General features: G+C 41.5%; 1 protein-coding gene across 1 annotated transcript in view; it reads right to left on the reverse strand.

Annotated features, from left to right (window-relative positions):
* Positions 1 to 301: 301 nt before the first annotated feature.
* Positions 302 to 21,098, reverse strand: part of TET2 (tet methylcytosine dioxygenase 2) — a 136,155-nt gene continuing 115,358 nt past the window's right edge. The window contains exons 8-11 of the mRNA XM_079770805.1: positions 19,592 to 19,681; positions 9,814 to 9,951; positions 7,026 to 7,380; positions 302 to 5,072 (exon numbers count right to left, since the gene is read on the reverse strand). Of these exons, the coding sequence (XP_079626931.1) occupies positions 3,577 to 5,072; positions 7,026 to 7,380; positions 9,814 to 9,951; positions 19,592 to 19,681 (2,079 nt within the window). The 3' untranslated portion in view covers positions 302 to 3,576. The remainder of the gene's footprint in view (positions 5,073 to 7,025; positions 7,381 to 9,813; positions 9,952 to 19,591; positions 19,682 to 21,098) is intronic.

Raw genomic sequence — 21,098 nt, forward strand, 5'->3', positions numbered from 1 at the left:
GACGGTCAGTCTAATGAAGGTCAGCAGATGCTATTACTCTATTCCTGACGTACACTGGCTACTCAAGTAAGGTGAATACACTAACAAGTAAACTGGAAAAAAAGGCTAATACCTAAACTATTTAACCAGAGAAATATTTTGGCCTTAATTATGTGGATATTACTCTAGATATAGTTTAACATTAAGAATGACCATCTAAAATTATCTTTAAAAAAATGAATTCTTTTCATTCCCTTTGGCCTTGTTGAGATGGCAATAACTTAGGCAGTAAACAGAAATTTTAACAAGACAATACTTAGAGTGCATTAAATAAATATAAATTTTATTAAAAACACTCACATAGCGTTATCAGGAATGATATAATAATAAACGCTTTCAAATAACTTGCATTCATAACATTACAATACTTACAGTATTTACAACCATTCTCAGATTTTATAGACACCCAAACATTTCATGAAAATGAAATGAAACTAAGTTTTTTAAAAAAGCATAGAAAAAAATGCACACAGAGTTCATTATCTTAGTGTCCAACTGCAAAAGGTTCCTACACAAGTTGACCACTAGCTTGAGAAGTGAACTGTACACCACTGTGCGTCAATCAAGATGAAAAATTCATTCAAGTAAAGTTGACACCACTCAGAAGCATTTTCAAGTATGGCTATATAGTCAACCTGATATTCCTATATAAGCAAACTGGAGATCTGCTTGCCATTCATTCTGAGGCAGGTTTTATATTTACAATTATAGATCTGATATTTACAATATGCCATTCAATTTTCTCTTCTTCTCCCTACCTAACCTCTCCTGAACCCCCCAAACTATATTTCCTGCTCTTGCTGGCTAGCAGTTTGACAAGTGACAGTGGATGATATAGAAACCAAATATTCATAAAGGGATGGATGACTCAAAACCAAAAAATATGCATGTAGTAACCAAATATTTGGCATTAAATATATGCTATATATTTAATGTAAAATATTAAAATCATGTGGTTTGACATTTGCAAAGCAAATGTTTTTGAAATATTTGTAAATTGTCACAGCCAAAAAGGGTAGTTTTTAAAAAGACAAAAGCCATGTTGTAAAGAAAGATTTGACCAATAAACCTCAAAGGCTCCCTTGATTAAGAATTTGAAATTTTAGTAAGCAAAAGTGTACTTAGACCAAAATGTAATTGTACAGGCGATTGCACACCATACCCCTAAATGTCCTGCCTGTTTGGGGACGTCCTTATGGATCTGTACCTTTACTGATTACAGGATCAAAACATCTTTATTTAGAGAGTTGAAAGACTCTAGCCAGCAGCCACTTGCCAAACTCCTGCCTTATAATTTTCCCTTTATCAACTCAGTGCATTCTATTTCCATGTAATTTTTTTCCTGCTCAAAACAGTCAAAATATTCCCCAAACTTTTAAAATGCTTTTCTTTACAATAAAAGGGGTCAACAGATATACAAAATTAGTTTTAGTTACATGAGGACATATACAAGCAAAATAGGAGGGATTCAAAGTAAAAGGTTTAAATCCCTGAAAAAGAATATGTTTATTAACCTACAATTTTACATAAACACAGGTGACATGTTGGCATAAGGAGAACATGAGCTGAAATATCCCTGATTTTTAGAACAAAAAGGTTGACGTTCAAGTTATACTTGCTAAGAAATCAAGTATTGAACAAAAAGGTATGCGTTTTAATTATAAAAAAGAAAGACTTGGAAAAAAATGATGGTACATGATGCTATAAGCTTTCACTCTCAGTTCAATATCCTATTGCCAAACTAGTGTTGAGGTATATGACAGTAGGAACACCACTCAACCCTTAACTGAATTCTTAACTCACATTATGATATATTTGTAGCAGGCTGAGTAGCACCATCATGATGTGAATTCTACTTCAAATCCATATATATATATATGTATGTATATATTTAACTTTTTACAGTACTAAAATACTAAAGCATTGCGTTAAAAAAGTTTTGTTTACAATTAATTTACTTACTATACATCTCTTTCACTTCTTTATACAAATTAATGATTTAAAACCACCACAGCAAGCCAGCTGCCTGTTTCTTCTCTTTTCCTTTAATTGACAGATTCACATGGAACTAACCCTGTTTACTCATCTTATGCAGGCATCAGTCTGCTCGGTCGGTCTTCCTGGTAAAGAGGACACTTAAGCCAAGAAGTGACAACATCACAACGTACAATTATCAACACAAAGGCAGACTGACATTCAATTGCTGAAGAGCATAAAGAGCCATAAAATCACTTTGCGTAAGTGAACGGCATGGTTGAGTCTGTGGCATGAAGTCAATCATTACCGAAGTTGATAAAAAATTCTGAAAAGTACATATTTGACCAATGAACTTGTCATACAATTTCGTATAAAACTGTTACAGTATAGCATGAGAGATGAGCACCAGAAAACATGTGTTATGGACTAACGTATTCTCTTGAATCCAGTAAGCCCCCTTTTGGATTTAACCGGCTGTATGAAAAATGGACACATTGCTCATCAGCAGATGCATGGCTAAAAGCAAAAATATTTTAAAAGCTTTCTTAAAAAAATCAACTTTGCATTCTAAAATGAAAGTAAACTTTTTTTTTTAAACGTCTCAGTACCTTAGCATTGTTCAAGTTGTCAAAGCTTAGGTAGGCAAAGTGCTTCTAAGACACCATTTAAAATATTTATACATATACATGTGTGTGCACATATACATGTGTGTGTGTATATATATATATGTACATATATACGTTTATTGTCCTACAAGGACTTCACTGGATGAGCAAAATCCAGAGGCCTTTAAAATGTCCACTTTTTAAAAACAGCTTGTGTAAGAATAGGTAATTATAATAAAAACTTGAATGAAAAGGTACCCCTATTATTCAAGGGCACTGGAGTTCACTGATAGATCTTGATGATATAAAGGCATTAAATTTTCAACTGTTAAAGACACCATTTTCTTAGCACCATTTCTTAGAACATCCAAACAAATTCAGTGTTTTGCTGTCTATTCGTTTATGCTTCCTGTAGCTATTTGATAAATAAAAGTTAATATTAAGATTACAGTAAAAACTGCATGTTAAAAAAATCATAATTCCAGTATTTCAGTACATCGTATGTTCAGCACCAGATGGAATTTAAGAATCCTGCCACTGTAATACTACAGTACTTGCTTGATTTGTGTCCAGGACTACGCAAACTCGGTATTACTGACAAGTGGTCACAGATGTGTCGAGCTGTAAGGTGGGGAAAAGTCACATTTACATATCAGCTCGTCCAATAACAGAACCAGTGTTTAAGAATGTAAATTGTGGAACCCTCTCTTCCCCACCTTCGTTTTGCATAGAATGCTTTTTTTTTGGTCTTTTGCAAGGATGCCATCTGTGACCACTTAGGAGCCAGTGGGAATTAAGTGCTATGGTACAGGTGACCTCTTTTTTTGTTTGCTGGTGAGCTGAGGTTCTTCCTACCACCTTTGTCATGAATCCTGTGTCCTTTCCCCAGGGCCCAGGCCGGGAGAGCGACCCTGTGGGCAGGCTGGCTGCGAGGTAACCCACCCCGGGGGCGACGTCACACGTAGCGGTTGTAAGGCCCCGTGACCCGAGTGAAGGCGTAGGGAGACGTGGTCACGGTGGAGTCCGTGGTCACCGACATGGTCCGCTCGGCCAGGGACCGGATGAAGCGCAGGTAAGTGGGCTCGGAGGGCTCGTGCGGCTCGGCGGGCTCCCGCTTGGCTTTCTTGCCGTGCGTTTTCTGAGGCACGTAGTCCGGGCCGTACTTCTCGCACTCCTCCTCCTTCTCCCGGGCCTTCTCGGCCATTTTGGCTTCCCAGAGCGCCAGGCCGTGCTTGGGCTCGTTCATGCTCTTGTGCTGGTAGAAGACGAGCGAGATCCGGGTGGGGTGATTCCGGTTGGGGTTCTTCAAGGGGGTGGTGGCGTGCAGCTCCCGCTTGGCGCACTCGATGAGAATGGACCCGTGGGCCGGGGCCACGGCCACGCCCCCGATGTCAGGGTCCAGGAAGCTCTGCTCGCTGTCCGACCAGACCTCGTCGTTCTCCTCCGCCGCAGGGGGCTGCTTCTCCTGGCTGCCCGCGTCCTGCAACCCGGGCAAGCCTGGCTGGGCAGCCGCGGTTCGATCGTGGTTCAGGCCCGGGAGCACCTTGGGGAGCCCGTTGGCGGGGTGCGGAAGCAGGTCGTTCTCCTTGTTCTGCAGGTGCAGGGCGTGGAGAGAGCTGCTGAACATGCCCGGGGCTGCGCCGTAGTGAGGGAGCATAGGAGAAGGTGGGTGATGCTCACCATTTTTATACTCTGTGTTGGGGTTGCTCAGATTGGGTGGGAATCGAGAGGCGGCGCCCAGGAAGTGACCATCCATCTCGTGCGTGGAATAAGGAGGCAGCGTCCCCACGTGGCGCGCGTTCGGCCTGGGAGTGCAGCTGCTGAAGGTGTCCCCCTGCATGTTCTGGTTGCCGTAACCTAAGGGTTTGGAAGTAAAACTCGGGCTATTTCCGAACCTCGGCTGGTAAAGTGTATGGATGGGCGGTAGATTTAGCTTAGAGAGAGGGTCTTGGTTTGGATACCTATAGAGATCCATGGGCTGGGACTGGGGAGAGTACGAACCCAGGTAGGGGGAGCAGCTGTCCATGGATACGTTCCCGTTGCACTGATATGACGGATATTGGTTGTTCTGATTTAGAAGCCCCGGGTAGGGGCTCATGAGATTAGAAGAATTCAAATATGAACCCGCAGTTTGGGGTGAGGTGGAGTAGTAGTTCACACCGTTGGCGCCTCCTCCATAAATATCCGAATTGTGTGAAGAGCTTGAATAAGGACTAACTGGATTGGGCCGTCTCATATATAGATTGGTGGGTCCAGAAGGATAGTAAGAGTTGACAGTCTCTGAATGATGGTTATTAGTCAAGGGGTGATGTGGTGGCTGCTGCTGGGGTGGCTGCGGCTGCGGCTGCGGCTGCGGCTGCGGCGGCTGCTTCTGTGGCTGTGGAGGCTGCTTCTGTAGTTGCTGGGGCTGTGGCTGGGGCTGGGGCTGCTGGGACAGCTGCATGACTGGTCCTGAAAGTCACAGAAGTTTTGTGGACAAGATAAGAAAAGAGCAGGAACAAGCATGCTTGATTATTATTTTGTGAAAGCTAGTGAGGATGCTTAAATGCATGGAAGAACCGCCACCAGGATTATGCAACACCCATCAAACCAGGTAAGAGCAGAGTCTGGGTGCTGATGACTGTCTTGGCATACTTTTTTGTGTCTAAAGCATCAGAAATAAAACGACAGACCTCATAAAAGGACAGTCTGGTAAGTGAAGGTAGAGGTAGTGAACACCCAAAAGACATTCCACGGAGAGCATCACATTCTCTGGAGCCTCTGCTTCTGATCATGCCAAACTCTCTGCATGAAGTGCCCTCTGCCCTCCAGCCCGCTCCCTGCCCTCCCTGGGCACAGCCATCCCTTCCTTGAGCAAGCCTTCCATGCCCTCATCTTCCAGGGATTGTGCATTACCCACCACAAACATAAGTCACATGAAGCAACAGTCACAATTACTGTAATTATCCATGTGTAGTCCCCTCTTCAACCTCCTAACAAGGAATTCCTCGTGTGGGAAGGGACCATGCCTTATTCTCCTTTATTTCTCCACTGCCTGGCATGCAATACAATTGGTTAGATAGTTAGAATTAAGTAGCATAAAATTTGTTATGAAAAGATTCAGCAACGCAACGAGAAGAAAAATGACATTCATTGAAACACCCAGAGCATCTTCTATAACACACGAACCCATTTCATTAGCATGCTTTCGAGAAAGGAAATTTATAGAGTTGTAGAGGAAACTTTCAGCTTTGCAAGTGACACTTTACAAAGTCATACGATTGTTTCACGACCTCACTTAAGAGCGTTACCTGAGATCAGAACAAATGGAGCTGCGCAGGCAGCCCTGACCACCGAAACGATGGTTACCGAAGCCGGTAAGAAGGGACGAGAGGCCAAGTTCTACACGCTTACACTTTACCGCCAACTTAAAGGAGATATCATGGACTGAATAGGATTAATTTCTCGCAGTGAGTCAACCAACCAACAAATATTTATTAAGCATCTTTGGCACATTATTCTAAGTTACTTAGTTTCTTTGGGCTTCACCATGAATCAACAGGAAGATTTGACTTTCTAAGCAAACTGGTTCACTAAAATTACAAGATGTACACTTTTCTCCTGTTAATGGTCAGGCCTATAATTTGGATATGGACATTACATTGTTGTATGATTCTTTACACTATTAACTGCTGACGTAAAGCAAGGGGCTACGGACAGAAAATATCAACTAAGTATTGGTAAGTCACGTTCTATTGCTCCTTCTATAGATGTGATCCATGGGATGGGTAAAAGCTTTATAAGAACTACATGTGGACCCACCTCCTAAACCTCAAACGTAACATGGCTAAGGGAAGGCACCTTATTCTCCCGCCACTGCCCCGTAAGCTTGTTCCCAAAGTTATTTCAATAAATTGTACTGCTTAAGTTATCTAGGCTTAAAACTTTGGAGTCATCCTTAAATTTGTCTTCTCCTTATCCCAATGTTTTGCCACCAGTATACTGATATTAATTTTGGAAGAATTCCCTTCTGTCATCTTTGCTACATCTTCATTGCCACCACCAAAATTCAAGCTCTTATTACCTCACTCTTGGTTTATGGCTTCTGTCTCCAAACTATTAGCTCCTTCAGCTCGAATGTGGCCTACCTGCCACTGCGAGATTAACACTGATTTCACCATGTCACTCACCTATCAGGAGATTCTGCCATTTATTATAAAATAAAATCCGAAGTTCCCCATCAAGCGGGGGCTGATGGTACAATAGCTCAGTACCATCTCCAAGAGCAAAGCCTGGCCCTTGCGACTTTAGAGAAGATGCTGGTACAGAACTAAGACCGTGACTAAATGTGACCTTCCAAAATGAACAATGCTCATTTTCAGTATCATATAACACATATATCTACAAGGCTTCCGTTGAATTTACCTGCCAAGTGTTTAGCCTGGGCTGCACCTTCAGCCTGCTTTGTGCGGGATGGGGCTGACTTGTCCTTTTCATTCTTATGTGCACTGTTCTCCAGAGAAAAAAGCTTTTCGGCTGCAGCTTTCTTGGCTTCTAGTTTCCTCTGTCGGCACGTCTTCACTGGCTCTGCTAACATCCGGACTTTCCGCCGAAAAGAACTTAGCACCTGAATAGCACCATTTCGTTTCTTCTCCTCCTGAGCTTCTACGCTCCCAAACTCATCCACATCAGAGACTTTGTAGAGCGGCAGCACGTGGAGCTGCTCATCCTCAGGCTTGCCTCTGATTTCTCGATTGTCTTCTCTTGTGAGGGTGCATACCTGGTAGGAAAGTAAGACAAACAGCCTGTTTCAGTCCAGAACAACTGTGTGTGTGTGTGTGTGTGTGTCTTTCTTGCTCTCAGTATTTAGATTGGTGGTGGTGGTCTACTGGACCAGATCAGTGACCATAAAACTATGTCTGTTATTAATAAAGAGTGGATCAATTTCCCCAGCAGCATGGCTCAATGATTAAGCATCAACCTGTGAACCAAGAGGTCGCTCGCAGTTCCATACCTGGTCAGGGCACATACCTGGGTTGTGGGCTTTATCCCCAGTGTGGTGTGTGCAGGAGGCAGTGGATCATAGATTTTTCTCTCATCATTGATGTTTCTATTTCTTTATCCCTCTCCCTTCCTCTCTGAAATCAATACACACACACACACACACACACACACACACACACACACACACATACACTGAGTGACCAGATTATTATGATCTCTGAACGCATAATAATCTGGCCACTCAGTGTATATCCTATATAATAAAAGGCTAATATGCAAATTGTCCCCTCGACCAGGAGTTCGACCAGCAGGCAGGCCAGCCAAATGCCCATGTCCCCTCCCACTGGCCAGGCTGGCCAGACCCCACCCATGCATGAATTCATGCACCGGGCCCCTCTAATACACACACACACACACACACACACACACACAGATACACACACACACACACACACACACACAAACTGAGTGGCCAGATTATTATGATCTGGAAGGACGTGAGTGTGTGTGTGTGTGTGTAATATGCTAATTAGACCGGATGTCTTCTCAGTGTGTGTGTATATACCTATACATACACACACACACACACACACACACACACATATGTGTGTGTATAATATGCTAATTAGACTGGATGTCTTCTCAGTGTGTGTGTATATACATACATATATATATATATACACACACACACACATATATGTGTGTGTGTGTGTATACATGTATATGTATATGTATATGTATATGTATATGTATATGTATATACACACACACTGAGAAGACATCCGGTCTAATTAGCATATTACACACACATGTGTGTGTGTGTGTGTGTGTGTGTGTGTGTGTGTAATATGCTAATTAGACCGGATGTCTTCTGGACACCCTTCCAGATGTCCTTCCGGACAATGCCATGGTGGCAGGGGCTTAGGCAGAGGTGGTTAGGGGCAATCAGGCTGGCAGGGGAGAGCAATTAGGGGCGATCAGGCTGGCAGGAGAGAGCAATTAGGGGCGATCAGGCTGGCAGGGGAGAGCAGTTAGGGGCAATCAGGCAGGCAGGCAGGTGAGCAGTTAGGAACAAGCAGTCCTGGATTGCAAGAGGGATGTCTGACTGCCAGTTCAGGCCCAATCCCGCCAGAGATTGGGCCTAAACTGGCAGTCGGACATCCCCCAAGGGGTCCTGGATTGGAGAGGGTACAGGCTGGGCTGAGGGACCCCCTCCCCCCATGCACGAGTTTCATGTACCGGGCCTCTAGTGTGTGTGTGTGTGTGTATATAAATTTTTTTTTTAAATCTCCAAAGAATATGCTCTATGAAAATCCTATATGGCCTACAAAGCCTAAAATATATACTATCTGGCCTTTAAAAGTTTTTCATCTCCTGTAGTAGACCATTAAACCAATACCTTCTCTGCTTCTCAACAAAAGCTTTGCACCAGTTTTCTCAAATTCTTTCCACTATTGCTACTACCTCCTTGAATTCTTTTCTACCCTACAATATAACTTTAGTGCCTGTCTTTTGATTTTTCATTAACTGGTCACCTTCCTTAACTATAACTATATCCATGTTGATGACTCGTTAGATTGATGAATGCAGTTTCTTCACTTGAACTTTCTCATTCCTTATCTCCACCTCGGATCATCTCTCTCCAGGCAAGCCCTTTTCCTCCCAGACTTCGTTAGTATGGAAGGTTGCCCTACCCTAAGACTGTATTCATTTCCCCCCTGTACCATAGCCTCCAATTACAAGGCTCAGTGCATTTCACCCATTGGAATATGTAGTTCCGTGGGCGCTTTTTCACTTTGAATCTTCTATAGTAGTTACTGCGGCAGTGACGACGTGCTTCCATTAGTACTTCTCTGCAAGGTGACCGGTACTTTGGCTTGCTGCTTCACTGGCCATAACCTACCAGATAGCTGACATGTAATTTTTAAAGATTTTTTTGGCAGCCACCTGCTAGGAGCTGGCAACTCATAGACACTGGTTTAGATTAGCACCAAGAATTTCCATGATTTTCATGTGCTTGTCAACACAGTTCCCCCTGGTGTGCCAACCTGTTATGAGAGTACTAGTTATGCCAAACAGTTATGCAACCACAGCTCATTCATGAAAACGCTGCTGTGCGTGTGACACCTGCAGAGAGCGTGTTCCTCTCACGAAATGCTGCTACCTGCCAGCCCTCTGCTCCTCCACGCCGGTCCTCAGCCGCACTTACCAACGTGCTGCCATTGTGCATGTTGTGCAAGTCTCTATGGGCATGAGCACAGAAGTCCAAGCACGCAGTGACCCCTGAGAACGGACGGCCTTCCTTCAGACCCAGGCGGCACTCTGGCGCTCGGTGTTCATATTCAATCTGAAAAAGACAAGTATGTGTGTGAGTGGGGAGGTACTTGGGCTTTTTAAATTATTGGGCATACATTTGATAAGGAAGTACAAGACCTGTGCAGTGAATAGGTCAAAAAGACACTGTAATATTTAGAACTTTTAGAAATGTTTCCTACTTTATATCCAAAAACAACAGGATCGTACACAATAAAGCAAATGCCTTGACATGGTAAAGTTTTTATTTGAGAGTGTTGAGGTATAACTGACATTAAACAGAATATATTTAAAGAGCACTATTTGTTAAGTTTTGACATAATAATACATGGAATCACGCCACCATCAAAATAATGTACTAGGTGTACTAGTTAACCCTTTGCACTCGCTTGCTTTTTTCTCGATTCCTTTATTCTAATGTTAACCGTGTCGAGTCACACTCGACATCCAAGTGCAAAAGGTTATTAATAATGTGGATTTTTTTCAATAGATGGAGTTACACATATGTTGATATATATGTGATTAGATATGTATGCTATTTTGTTGTATTGACAGCAAGCTTCAAAACTTCATATGTCAAATTTGCTGAAGGTATTAACATCATAGATATTTTTACGCTTAAAAATGTTGAATTTTGTGTCAAAAAAGCATTTTCGGGAAGTTTTAATTCATTATTTTGAAGAAAAGTGCTGCTGAATACTTCGGAAAGCTTATGGTGAACATGTTCCATCTCAAGATACTTGTGAACGCTGGTTTAAATGCTTTAAAAGTGATGATTTCAATGTGAAAGACAAAGAACGTCCAGGTCAACCGAAAAAGTTTGAAGACCAACAATTACAAGCATTATTGGATGAAGATGCATGTCAAACTCAAAAACAACTTGCAGAAAGATTAAACGTTGCTCATCAAACAATTTCCAATCATTTACAAGCAATGGGAAAGATTTTAAAGGAAGGAAAATGGGTGCCACGTCAACTGAACGAAAGACAAATGGAAAACCGAAAAGTCATCAGTAAAATGTTGCTTCAATGGCACAAAAGAAAGTCTTTTTTGCATCGAATTGTGACTGGCGATGAAAAGTGGATTTATTTTGAGAATCCCAAATGCACAAAATCATGGGTTGATCCAGGTCAACCATCAACATCGACTGCGAGGCCAAATCGCTTCAGAAAGAAGACAAAGCTCTGCATTTGGTGGGATCAGGAAGGTGTGGTGTATTATGAGCTTCTAAACCAGGTAAAACCGTTAATACTGATCGCTACAGACAACAAATAATCAATATGAACCACACTTTGATCGTGAAACGACCAGAATGTGCCAGAAGACACGGCAAAGTAATTTAGCTTTATGATGACGCACCATCACACACTACAAAACCAGTTAAAGACACGTTAAAAGGTCTTGCCTGGGAAGTATTAATCCACCTGCTATATTCACCAGACCTTGCTCCTTCAGATTACCACTTGTTCTGATCGATGGCATACGCACTTTCTGATCAGCACTTCAAAATGTACGAAGAAGAGGAAAATTGGGTCTCTGAATGGTTTGCCTCAAAACAAGAAAAGTTCTATTGGAAAGGTATCCACAAATTACCTGAAAGATGGGGGAAATGTGTAGCCAGCGATGGACATTACTTTGAATAAAGCACTTTTGATGTTTCTCTTAAAATTATCGTGTTTTCTTTAATTATAAAATCCGCATTATTAACCGGTACACCTAGTACATATCCATCACTCCCCAAATTTCCTCATACCCCTTTATAATTCATGCCTCCTCTTTGTTTCCAGGCACCCACTGATCTCTGTTACTGCTGATCATTTTTTTTTCTAATATAAATGTTCAATGCTATATTTCTCTAAGCAATGCTTTATAGCTGCATCCCACACATTTTAATGTCATCTCTTAACTTTCATTTCGTTTGAAATACTTTCTAATTTTCCTTATATTTTATTCTTTGACTCATATGTCATTTAGAAATATATTGCTCCATTTCCAGATATTTAGGGATTTTGTAGGCATCTTTCTGGTACAGATTTTAATTTAATTGGCTTTAATTTAGTGGCTGCTTGCTTTAAAGTTTATGGTGTGCTCTTTAACTTACCACAGTCTGCATTCAAGTAATATTATACCACTCCATATATAAGAACCTTATAACAGTATGCAGTAATCTCTCCTTATCCATAGTTTTGCTTTCCACAGTTTCTGTTACCTGTGGTCAATAGTGGTCCAAACATATTCAATGGAAAATTTGAAGAATAAATCATTTATAAGTTTTAAATTTCACTCCATTCTGAGTAGTGTGATGAAATCTCGCACCAACCTACTCAGTCCCACCTGAATGGTGAGTCATCTCTTTGTCCAGCATCTCTAGCTATATGTGCCAGCCTACCCACCCTTTAGTCACTTGGAAGTCATCTTGCTATCAGATTGACTGTGTGGTATCTCGGTGCTTGTGTTCAAGTCACCCTTAATTTACTTAATGATGGCCCCAAAAAACACATGCGCAGTGATGCTGGTAATTCGGATATGCCAAAGAGAAGCCATAAACTGCTCTCTTTAAGTGAAAAGCTGAGTACAGTCCATAAGATATTTTGAAAGAGAGAGACCGTATTCACATAACTTTAATTACAATATATCGTTACTAGAGGCCCGGTGCACGGATTCGTGCACCGGTGGGGTCCCTCGGCCTGGCCTGCCACAGCCTGGCCTTACCCGCCAGCTCGTTGGGTTCCAGCCCACTGTCTGTGTCGATCCTGCACAGCACAAAGTAGTGCACCAAGCGACAGGCGGCCGGGAAGGAGCCTGAGCCCAGGCTGGGTGCCTTGCAGCTCCGGTTCATCTCAGCCCCCGCTGCGCCTGCCGCCACCACCGCTCAGGTATGCAGGGCGGGAGAGGCTCGCATTGCCACAGCTGCGCTCGCCAGCCATCAGCTTGGCATCTGGCGCCCGTCTGTCAGCTGAGTGGAGCTTCCGCCGTGGGAGCACACTGACCATGAGGGGGCAACTCCTGCATTGAGCGTCTGCCCCCTGGTGGTCAGTGTGCATCATAGCTACCGTCCAGTTGTTTGGTTGCTTAGGCTTTTATATATATAGATAATTATTCTATTTTCTTATTGTTTTTACTCTCTTTCTATGCCAAACTTATAAATTAAATTTTAGCATAGGTATGTATGTATAGGAACAAAAGTATATGTGGGGTTCAGTACTATCCACAATTTCAGGCATCCTCTGGGGGTATTAGAACGTACTGCCTGTAGGTTGGGGTGGGGTGAAGAGGGGAGGGAAACTACCGTCTTCCAATTCCCAAGCCTCTGTGCTACTTCAACATGTTATAAAACGCAGAGAACACTGTTAATTTTTTTTTTTATTTAGCAAAGTATCTTTAAAATAAGAAAAAAGTCTTTTTACACACATATATACTATTTGTGATTTTTTTTTTTATCAATCCAGATTTCTATCTGGTATTATTTACTTTTTACCAGAAAACTTCCTTTAACATTTTTGAAGTGTTAGTCTGCTGGTGGTAAAATTATTTCAGCCTTTGTCTGAAGAAAATATTTATTTTGTCTTTACTTTTAAGAGTTGTTTTCACTGGTTTTCTAAGTTGACAGTTTGTTTTTTCTTTCAGTACTTTGAAGATATTTCTCCTCTATCTTCTTTCTTGCATTTTTTTCCTGACATGAAGTTTCCTGTGTTTATTATCAGTTTCCTCACTAAATGTAATAGGTCTTTTTTTCTCCATCTGCTTTTCACATTTTTCTATTTATCACTGACTTTAAGCAAATTGACTTCCATGTATCTTTCATCTAGTCTACTTCCTGTCTTTTTTCCACCTCTATTAGGGGCTTTCTCAGCTTCTAGGATCAACGGGTTTATAGTTTTGAACAAATTTTGGGGGGGAAATTTAGCTCTTATTTCTTTAAAAATTTTCTGTACACTATCTCCTTCTGGTACTCTAATTACATATATATTAGTGTAATAATTAGTTTAATCATTAGTAGGTCATCAATCTATTAATTTCATTTCCAGTTTTGATTTTTCTCTTTATTTCACATTGGAATTTTTCTATTGCTATGTATTCCAGCTCACTAATCTGCTGGTGATTCCATCTAATGTATTCTTTTATCCAGACATTATGTATTTTTCATTTCTAAAAGTTTAATGTGGGTCTTTTTTATATCTTCTTAGTTTTCTTTATCATGCTTATACTTTCCTCTGATCCATTTTAATGTCTTGTCTACATATTACCATGTCATTTTTGGAACAATTTCTATTGATTGCTTTCCCCTTTACCCTCATTATGGGTCATATTTTCTCACTTCTTTGTATGCCTAGTAATATGTTTCTACTGATTTTAGAGAGAGAGGAAGGGATAGGGATAGAGATAGAGAGATAAAAACATTGATGAGAGAGAAACACTGATTGGTAGCCTCCTGCATGCCCCCACCGAGGATTGAGCCTGCAACCTGGGCAAGTGGACCATGACCTCTTGGTTCATGGGTTTACGTTAACCACTGAGCCACACCGGCCGAGCTATGCCTAGTAATTTTTTATGGGATTAAGATATTATAAATTTTACCTTGTTTTAGAGATTTTTTTTTAAGCCTTTGTTCTGGGATGCCGTTATTTGGAATCAGTTTGATGCTTTCAAGACTTAATCTTAACCATCTGTAGATGGGACCAGAATAGCCTAATCTACTTCTGCTACCAAGGCCATAAGATTCTGAATATGCTCTTTGTCAGTCTGTATGTCAATAGGTCTTTTTCTTCTGAACAGTATTAACAAAACCTTTGTAGGTCTTGTATGAAACTAAGGGATTGTTCTGCCTACTCCTTTTGATGGCTCTTTCTACAGCTTTGGTAATCTCTTCACATGCATGCACAGTTCAGTAGTCAGCTGAAGACTCAAGCAGGAGCTCTTCTCAATGATGCTTTCTCCTCCCTGGTACTCTGGGTTGTAAATTCTATGACGTTACTTCTCCATATTCTGAGCTTTGTCTCCTTAATGCATAGATAACCCTGGAGTCTGTTCAGGAACCTCCTCCCAGCCCTGGAGCCTAATGTACTCTTCGGGAAATAAGTTATGCCCTTTTTTTAAAAAAACACACACAACTGAATTTATTAGGGTGACATCGGTTTGCAAAACCATAGAGGCTTCAAGTGTATGACTCAATAAAACATCATTTGCACACTGCATCATGCGCTCATTGCCCCAAGCAGTCTCTTTCTGCCCTCCCTTTGCCCACCTCCACCTCTACCTCACCCCCTTTCCTTCTGGCTGTTGCCACACTGTTGTCTGGGTCCATGTGATAAATTCACCTTTTTAATTTCTCCTTTCTCTGCCATTACTATCTTGTGCTTTTTCTACTGCTACATATAAAAAATTGTTATATATTATACACACACACACACACACACACACACATGGAGTAGCCAGATTATTATGATCTCTGAATGCATAATAATCTGGCCACTCAGTGTATATCCTAGATAATAAAAGGCTAATATGCAAATTGTCCCCTCGACCAGGAGTTCGACCAGCAGGCAGGCCAGCCAATCGCCCATGTCCCCTCCCCTTGGCCAGGCTGGCCGGACCCCACCCTTGCACAAATTCATGCACCGGGCCTCTAATATATATATACTGAGTGGCCAGATTATTATGTGTTCAGAGATCATAAAAATCTGGCCACTCAGTGTATATATATGTATAAAAGTAAATCCAGTCCCTGTGAATTCATCATGGCTAGAATCTGCACTCACAACATGATGTTTTTGATGACTTGAATATTATTTACTACTGGGTTCACATAGTATATTTGTGTATTGAAACTCATGACTCTGGCACTGCCAGTGTGGTTCAGTGGCTGAGCATTGACCCAGAAACCACGAGATCACTGATCAATTCCTGGTCAAAGCACATGCCCAGGTTGCAGGCTCAGTCCACAGTAGGGGGTATACAGCCAGTCAGTGAAGTTTCTCTCTCATCGATGTTTCTATCTATCCCTCCTCCTTCCTCTCTCTCTCTACAAAAATATCAAGAAATGCTTTGAAGACCCAATGAAGCTTAACTTTAGCAACAAGACTTTAACTATGAAAACAGGGAATAAAGCAAGGAAGCACATTCAGATATGAGAAATAAAGTTAATATATTCAGTTGAGGGAAGCAGGCAAAAATCAAATGATAGGGTTTGACAGCATCCATACCTCAAAACATCTTCCCATTTACTGTGTGGAAAGATCACATGGCTCTTTTTTGATCTCTAAACCATGTTAAGACATATAGATGAACATTACTAATGGTACCTATCATGCATATATAAAAAAAACCTTATCCATTCACAGCCATTAATTGAATTAATTTATAGAGACATTAGATCTATTTTAATGCACAAATGTATTCAGTTAAATTTTATTTTATTGTGATAAGAACACTTAACATGAGATCTACCCTTGTAACAAATTTTAAGTGTACAATACTTTTTTTTTACTACAGTTATAAATGTTATACAGCAGATTCTACCGCTTATTCATCTTGCCTAACCAAAACTTGATGCCCATTGATTAGTACACCTATACAGTTATTCCTACATAAATAGTGAAACACATCTCAGGAGTTACATATAGTCACTTTGTTATAACTTAAAAAATTTTGACTACTTTCATATTTTGAGCACTCCAGGCTCAGAAGATACATAAAATACTCCAAAGGAAGTGTAATAAGTTAGACTATTAATGCTTAGAAAATCAGGTGTGTATGAGACAGTCTATAATGAGAAGCAAAGGAGTAAAAAGCACATCAATGTTTTGTTATCCTGTCCCTTTCCCCAGCTAAAATAATTTGATTAATAGCAGCTATGAAAAATTCATATTTGGGTAGTTGAGCAACCTTTTAAAATTAAATCACTTCGCCCTCTCCCCCCCCCCCCCCCCCCCCCGCCAACACACACTTAGCATACCCAAATGGTTGCTTTCTTACCTACATGATGAAGTTCAACAATCTTTATGTGACCTCCAAGGATTTTGTGACCTTACATCTCTACCCTACTCTCGGGGAGAACCTTTTTGTTTCTTCAGAAATATGTGCATCTTCTAGCCCAACTGTTATTGTATTATTCTGTAATTGCTATTGTACATATATGTATATATATCTCATTGAGAGAAGAAATTTCTTAAAGACAGAAAACCTACACTGCTCATATTTAGGTCCACAGTGACTAAACACAGTGTCTGGTTTGTATCAGGTTTTTATTTAATACATTTTGTTGTTGATATTATTGAAACAGGATAGTCTTTTGCTTCCTTCATGAGTATTTCTGAACAAATATTTTAGAAAACGTAGCCCTGGAGAGTATTATGCTAGTGAAATAAGCCAGTCAGAGAAAGACAAGTTATCATATGATTTCACTTATATATGGAATCTAATGAACAAAATAAACTAACAAAGTGGAGACAGACTCATAGATACAGAAAACAGACTGACAGCTATCAAAGGAGAGGGTGTTGGGCCTGGGTGAGAAGGGTGATGGTATTAAGCAAAGAAAAAAAGAAAGACTCATGGACACAGACAACAGTATGGTGATTGCCAGAGGGAAGGGGGTGGGGGTGGGAAGAAGTAGAAGAGGGTAAAGGGGGAATAAATGATGATGGGAGGAGATGTGACCTGGGGTAGTAAACACAATACAATATACAGATGATGTATTGTAGAGTTATATACCTGAAACATATAATTTTATTAACCAATGTAACCCAAATAAATTTAATAAAAAAAGAGAAAAATCTAGCCTTCTAAATATGTACAGTGTAGAACATACTTACACAATAGGAAAAAAATGTTTTTGCTTGGTTCATAGAGCCAATACCAAAATAAAAAGGACCTGGCAAAATCTGGCATAATGGGACACTTGCAAAGTAGTGCACCCATCCTACCTAATAAAAGAGTAATATGCAAATTGACCCTAACTCTGCTACACCCACAAGCCACGCCCACCAGCCAATCAGGAGCAAATATGCAAATAAACCCAACCAAGATGGCTACAGCCACAAAGAGCAGGAGGGAGGCTTGGGTTTCCCCGGTAACAAAGGAAGCCAAGCTTTCCGCCTGCTATTGCAAGCCTAAGCCTCCACTCAAGGCTACAAAGTTTCAATTATAGAAGGTAAACAAATCCAAACAGAAATGTCGGCAGCTACGGAGCTGGAAAGAGCAGGAGGCAAGGGTTGCCCCCGGCAATGGAGGAAGCAAAGCTTTTGCAGCCCTGGCTGGCCTAGGCCTCCGCTCCAGGCTAGAAAGTTTCAATTATAGAAGATACATAAGTCCCAAGAGAAATGGCGGCAGCCACGGAGCAAGCAGGAGGCTTGGCTCCGCTTCAGGCTACAAAATTTCAATTGTAGAAGATAAATAAATCCCAGATACCAGGGCCTCTGCTTGGGATGCCAGGGGGCGTGGCCGGCCTGCAAACCACCACAGGCCCTTCACCCAGGCCGCCCCACACCCCAAGGGAACCCCCACCCTGATCTGGGATACCCTTCAGGGCAAACCAGCTGGCCCCCACCCATGCACCAGGCCTCTATCCTATCTAATAAAAGAGTAATATGCAGATTGACCATCACTCCAACACACAAGATGGCCGCCTCCATGTGATCAAAGATCCTGCCCCCATGTGGGCACAAGATGGCCGGCACAAGATGGCCAGCAGGGGAGGGCAGTTGGTAGGGACCAGGCCTGCAAGGGAGGGCAGTTGGGGGCAATCAAGCCTGCAGGGGAGGGCAGTTAGGGGTGACCAGGCCAGCAGAGGAGGGAAGTTGGGGGTGACCGGGCCTGCAGGGAAGGGAAGTTGGGTGTGACCCAGGCCTGCAGGGGAAAGCAGTTGGGGGGACCAGGCCTGCAGGGGAGGCCAGTTAGGGGTGACCAGGCCTGCAGGGGAGGGCAGTTAGGGGCAAACAGGCTGGCAGGGGAGCAGTTAGGCATCAATCAGGCTGGCAGGGGAGTGGTTAGGGGGTGATCAGGCTGGCAGGCAAAAGCGGTTAAGGGCAATCAGGAAGGCAGGCAGGCGAGCAGTTGGGAGCTAGCAGTCCTGGATTGTGAGAGGGATCCCAGATTGGAGAGAATGCAGGATGGGCTGAGGGACACCACTCCCCCCCCCCCCCCCCAGTGCACGAATTTCGTGCACTGGGCCTCTAGTCTATAATAATAAGAGAGTAATATGTCAATTAGACTGGACAGCCGAATGACCTTCCAGATGAAGCTGCGGCTGCGAGGGCTGAGGCAAGCTGCCTGCCGCTGCGAGGGCCAAGCCCCTGCACAAATTTCGTGCATTGGGCCTCTCGTAGTTTTATATCTGTAGACATTCTGAGAAAACAGTTAAGTGGTTGAACCTATAGTTTGGGCCACATCATTTTAATTAATCACCAAAGTCTGCTTATAGGGACAAAATTATTCGGATGAGAACACAATTAGTAGATATTGTGAGCCTCAAAAGCTCATATTTACAGGTTAAAAGAGCAAAATGGTATATTTTACGTTTACCAGAAACAGAACACAGCAGTGACTTCAACAATTAGAAAGAAGTTAGAAAAATTTTTAAAAAATCATTGCTTCAAAAATATTTTTGGAAGTAGGTAGATAGGTCATCAATAATAAGTAAGTGGTCCCAATTGTGGTCAATTATTTAAACTTACCTGATTATTATATGCATCAGGTGCAAGTTTCTTGTATGTTGGTGCCATAAGAGTAGACAGGTTTTGTAAATGAGACTCCAGTTTTTCTTCCTGTATAAAATGAATAATTTTACATATTAAATTCTAAATCCATTCTCTCTGTATATGAGACTATCAGTTAGATTCCCCCCCCCCATATCTTAGATACAAATCACTATATACTATTCATCTTACTAAATAAAGCATCTTAATATGACTATTTCTAAGTGAAAGTATAGGCCTTATATTACCGAGTTTCGTATGTGCTATTAATATCTAACTTCTGATAAGATTAGTCAACTTTCTACTTTGCATGCAGATATTTGGCATTTTATAAATAGAAGACTGTGCTGGTAGAAGGGTTAGGAGAATGAAACTACTATATATGATCTTTTTATTTATTTTTATTTTTTGTTTTCCTTTTCCTTCCCCACAGTGAGGGTTCTGACTGAAAGACTAAAACGTGTTTCTTAAACTGGTCTGTTCTCCCTTGAGTCACTGAGGAAACTTAATTTGTAGAGACAGCATGCTCCGGCTAAAGTCCTTTTAATTCCCTTCTAAGACTGGATTTAAAATAAATTGCATGGACTTTTTTTCTGATTTTCATTCTAAGAAGGTGACTTTATTTCTTCTGGGATAAACCACTCCACCCCTCTCATACTAGCCACCTGCTTCCTCTGTGTTTGCTCATTGATAAAATCTGCCAGTTCTCATAGACTTCTTGTAGTAGGCCTTCCGCAATTAACACAGAGGAACCTAGTTTGGGGCAGTTGGTCTAGTGCCTCCTATGATGCCCAGCACTGAGGGTTTAAGGATCTGATTCACATGTAAATATCCTTTTGCTCATGGGGAACTTAGATGCTCTTTGTAATTTATAGTAGGTCTGGCTAAGACACATTTAAAGAAAAATATATGGTCTTAAAGAGGTCACATTCTCTACTCCCTCTCCAATCTGCTGCCAAGCAAGATGGCTATTAAAAGGATTTGTTTGCTTTAATTTGTCTATTTCTAACCTCTGTACTTTTAAATGTCTATTAAAATAGCATTTTGAAATTTGAAAGGATCTCTTCACATAATCCTATATAATAAGAGAGGAATATGCTAATTACCCATTACGCCGTAACGTCACGACCAATCTATAAGTGGTGGAGAGCTACCAGAGGGCGGGGCAGCGAGCTACAAGCAGCGAAGAGCTACCAGCGGCGGTGGGCAGCTGAGGCAAGCGGCAGCGAGCTACTCGCGCATGGATTCGTGTGCAGGGCTACTAGTAACTAATAATTACTTGATGCTTCAAATATGAATAAAATCTTCACAACTAGAAGGTATATGAAGAACTTGGCAAAGTTTATTTGAAAGAAGAAATGATCAGTTACCCACACCCACCCACCCAAATAATAGATTTTTAAAGTAATATGCTTTTGAAAACTGTCAGTGAGAATACTCAGTTTTTCTATTCATACTTAGAAGTTCTCATTTCATATTGATATTT

Source organism: Cnephaeus nilssonii (genome assembly GCF_951640355.1).
Source record: "Cnephaeus nilssonii genome assembly, chromosome: 1".
Lineage (NCBI taxonomy): Eukaryota > Metazoa > Chordata > Mammalia > Chiroptera > Vespertilionidae > Cnephaeus > Cnephaeus nilssonii.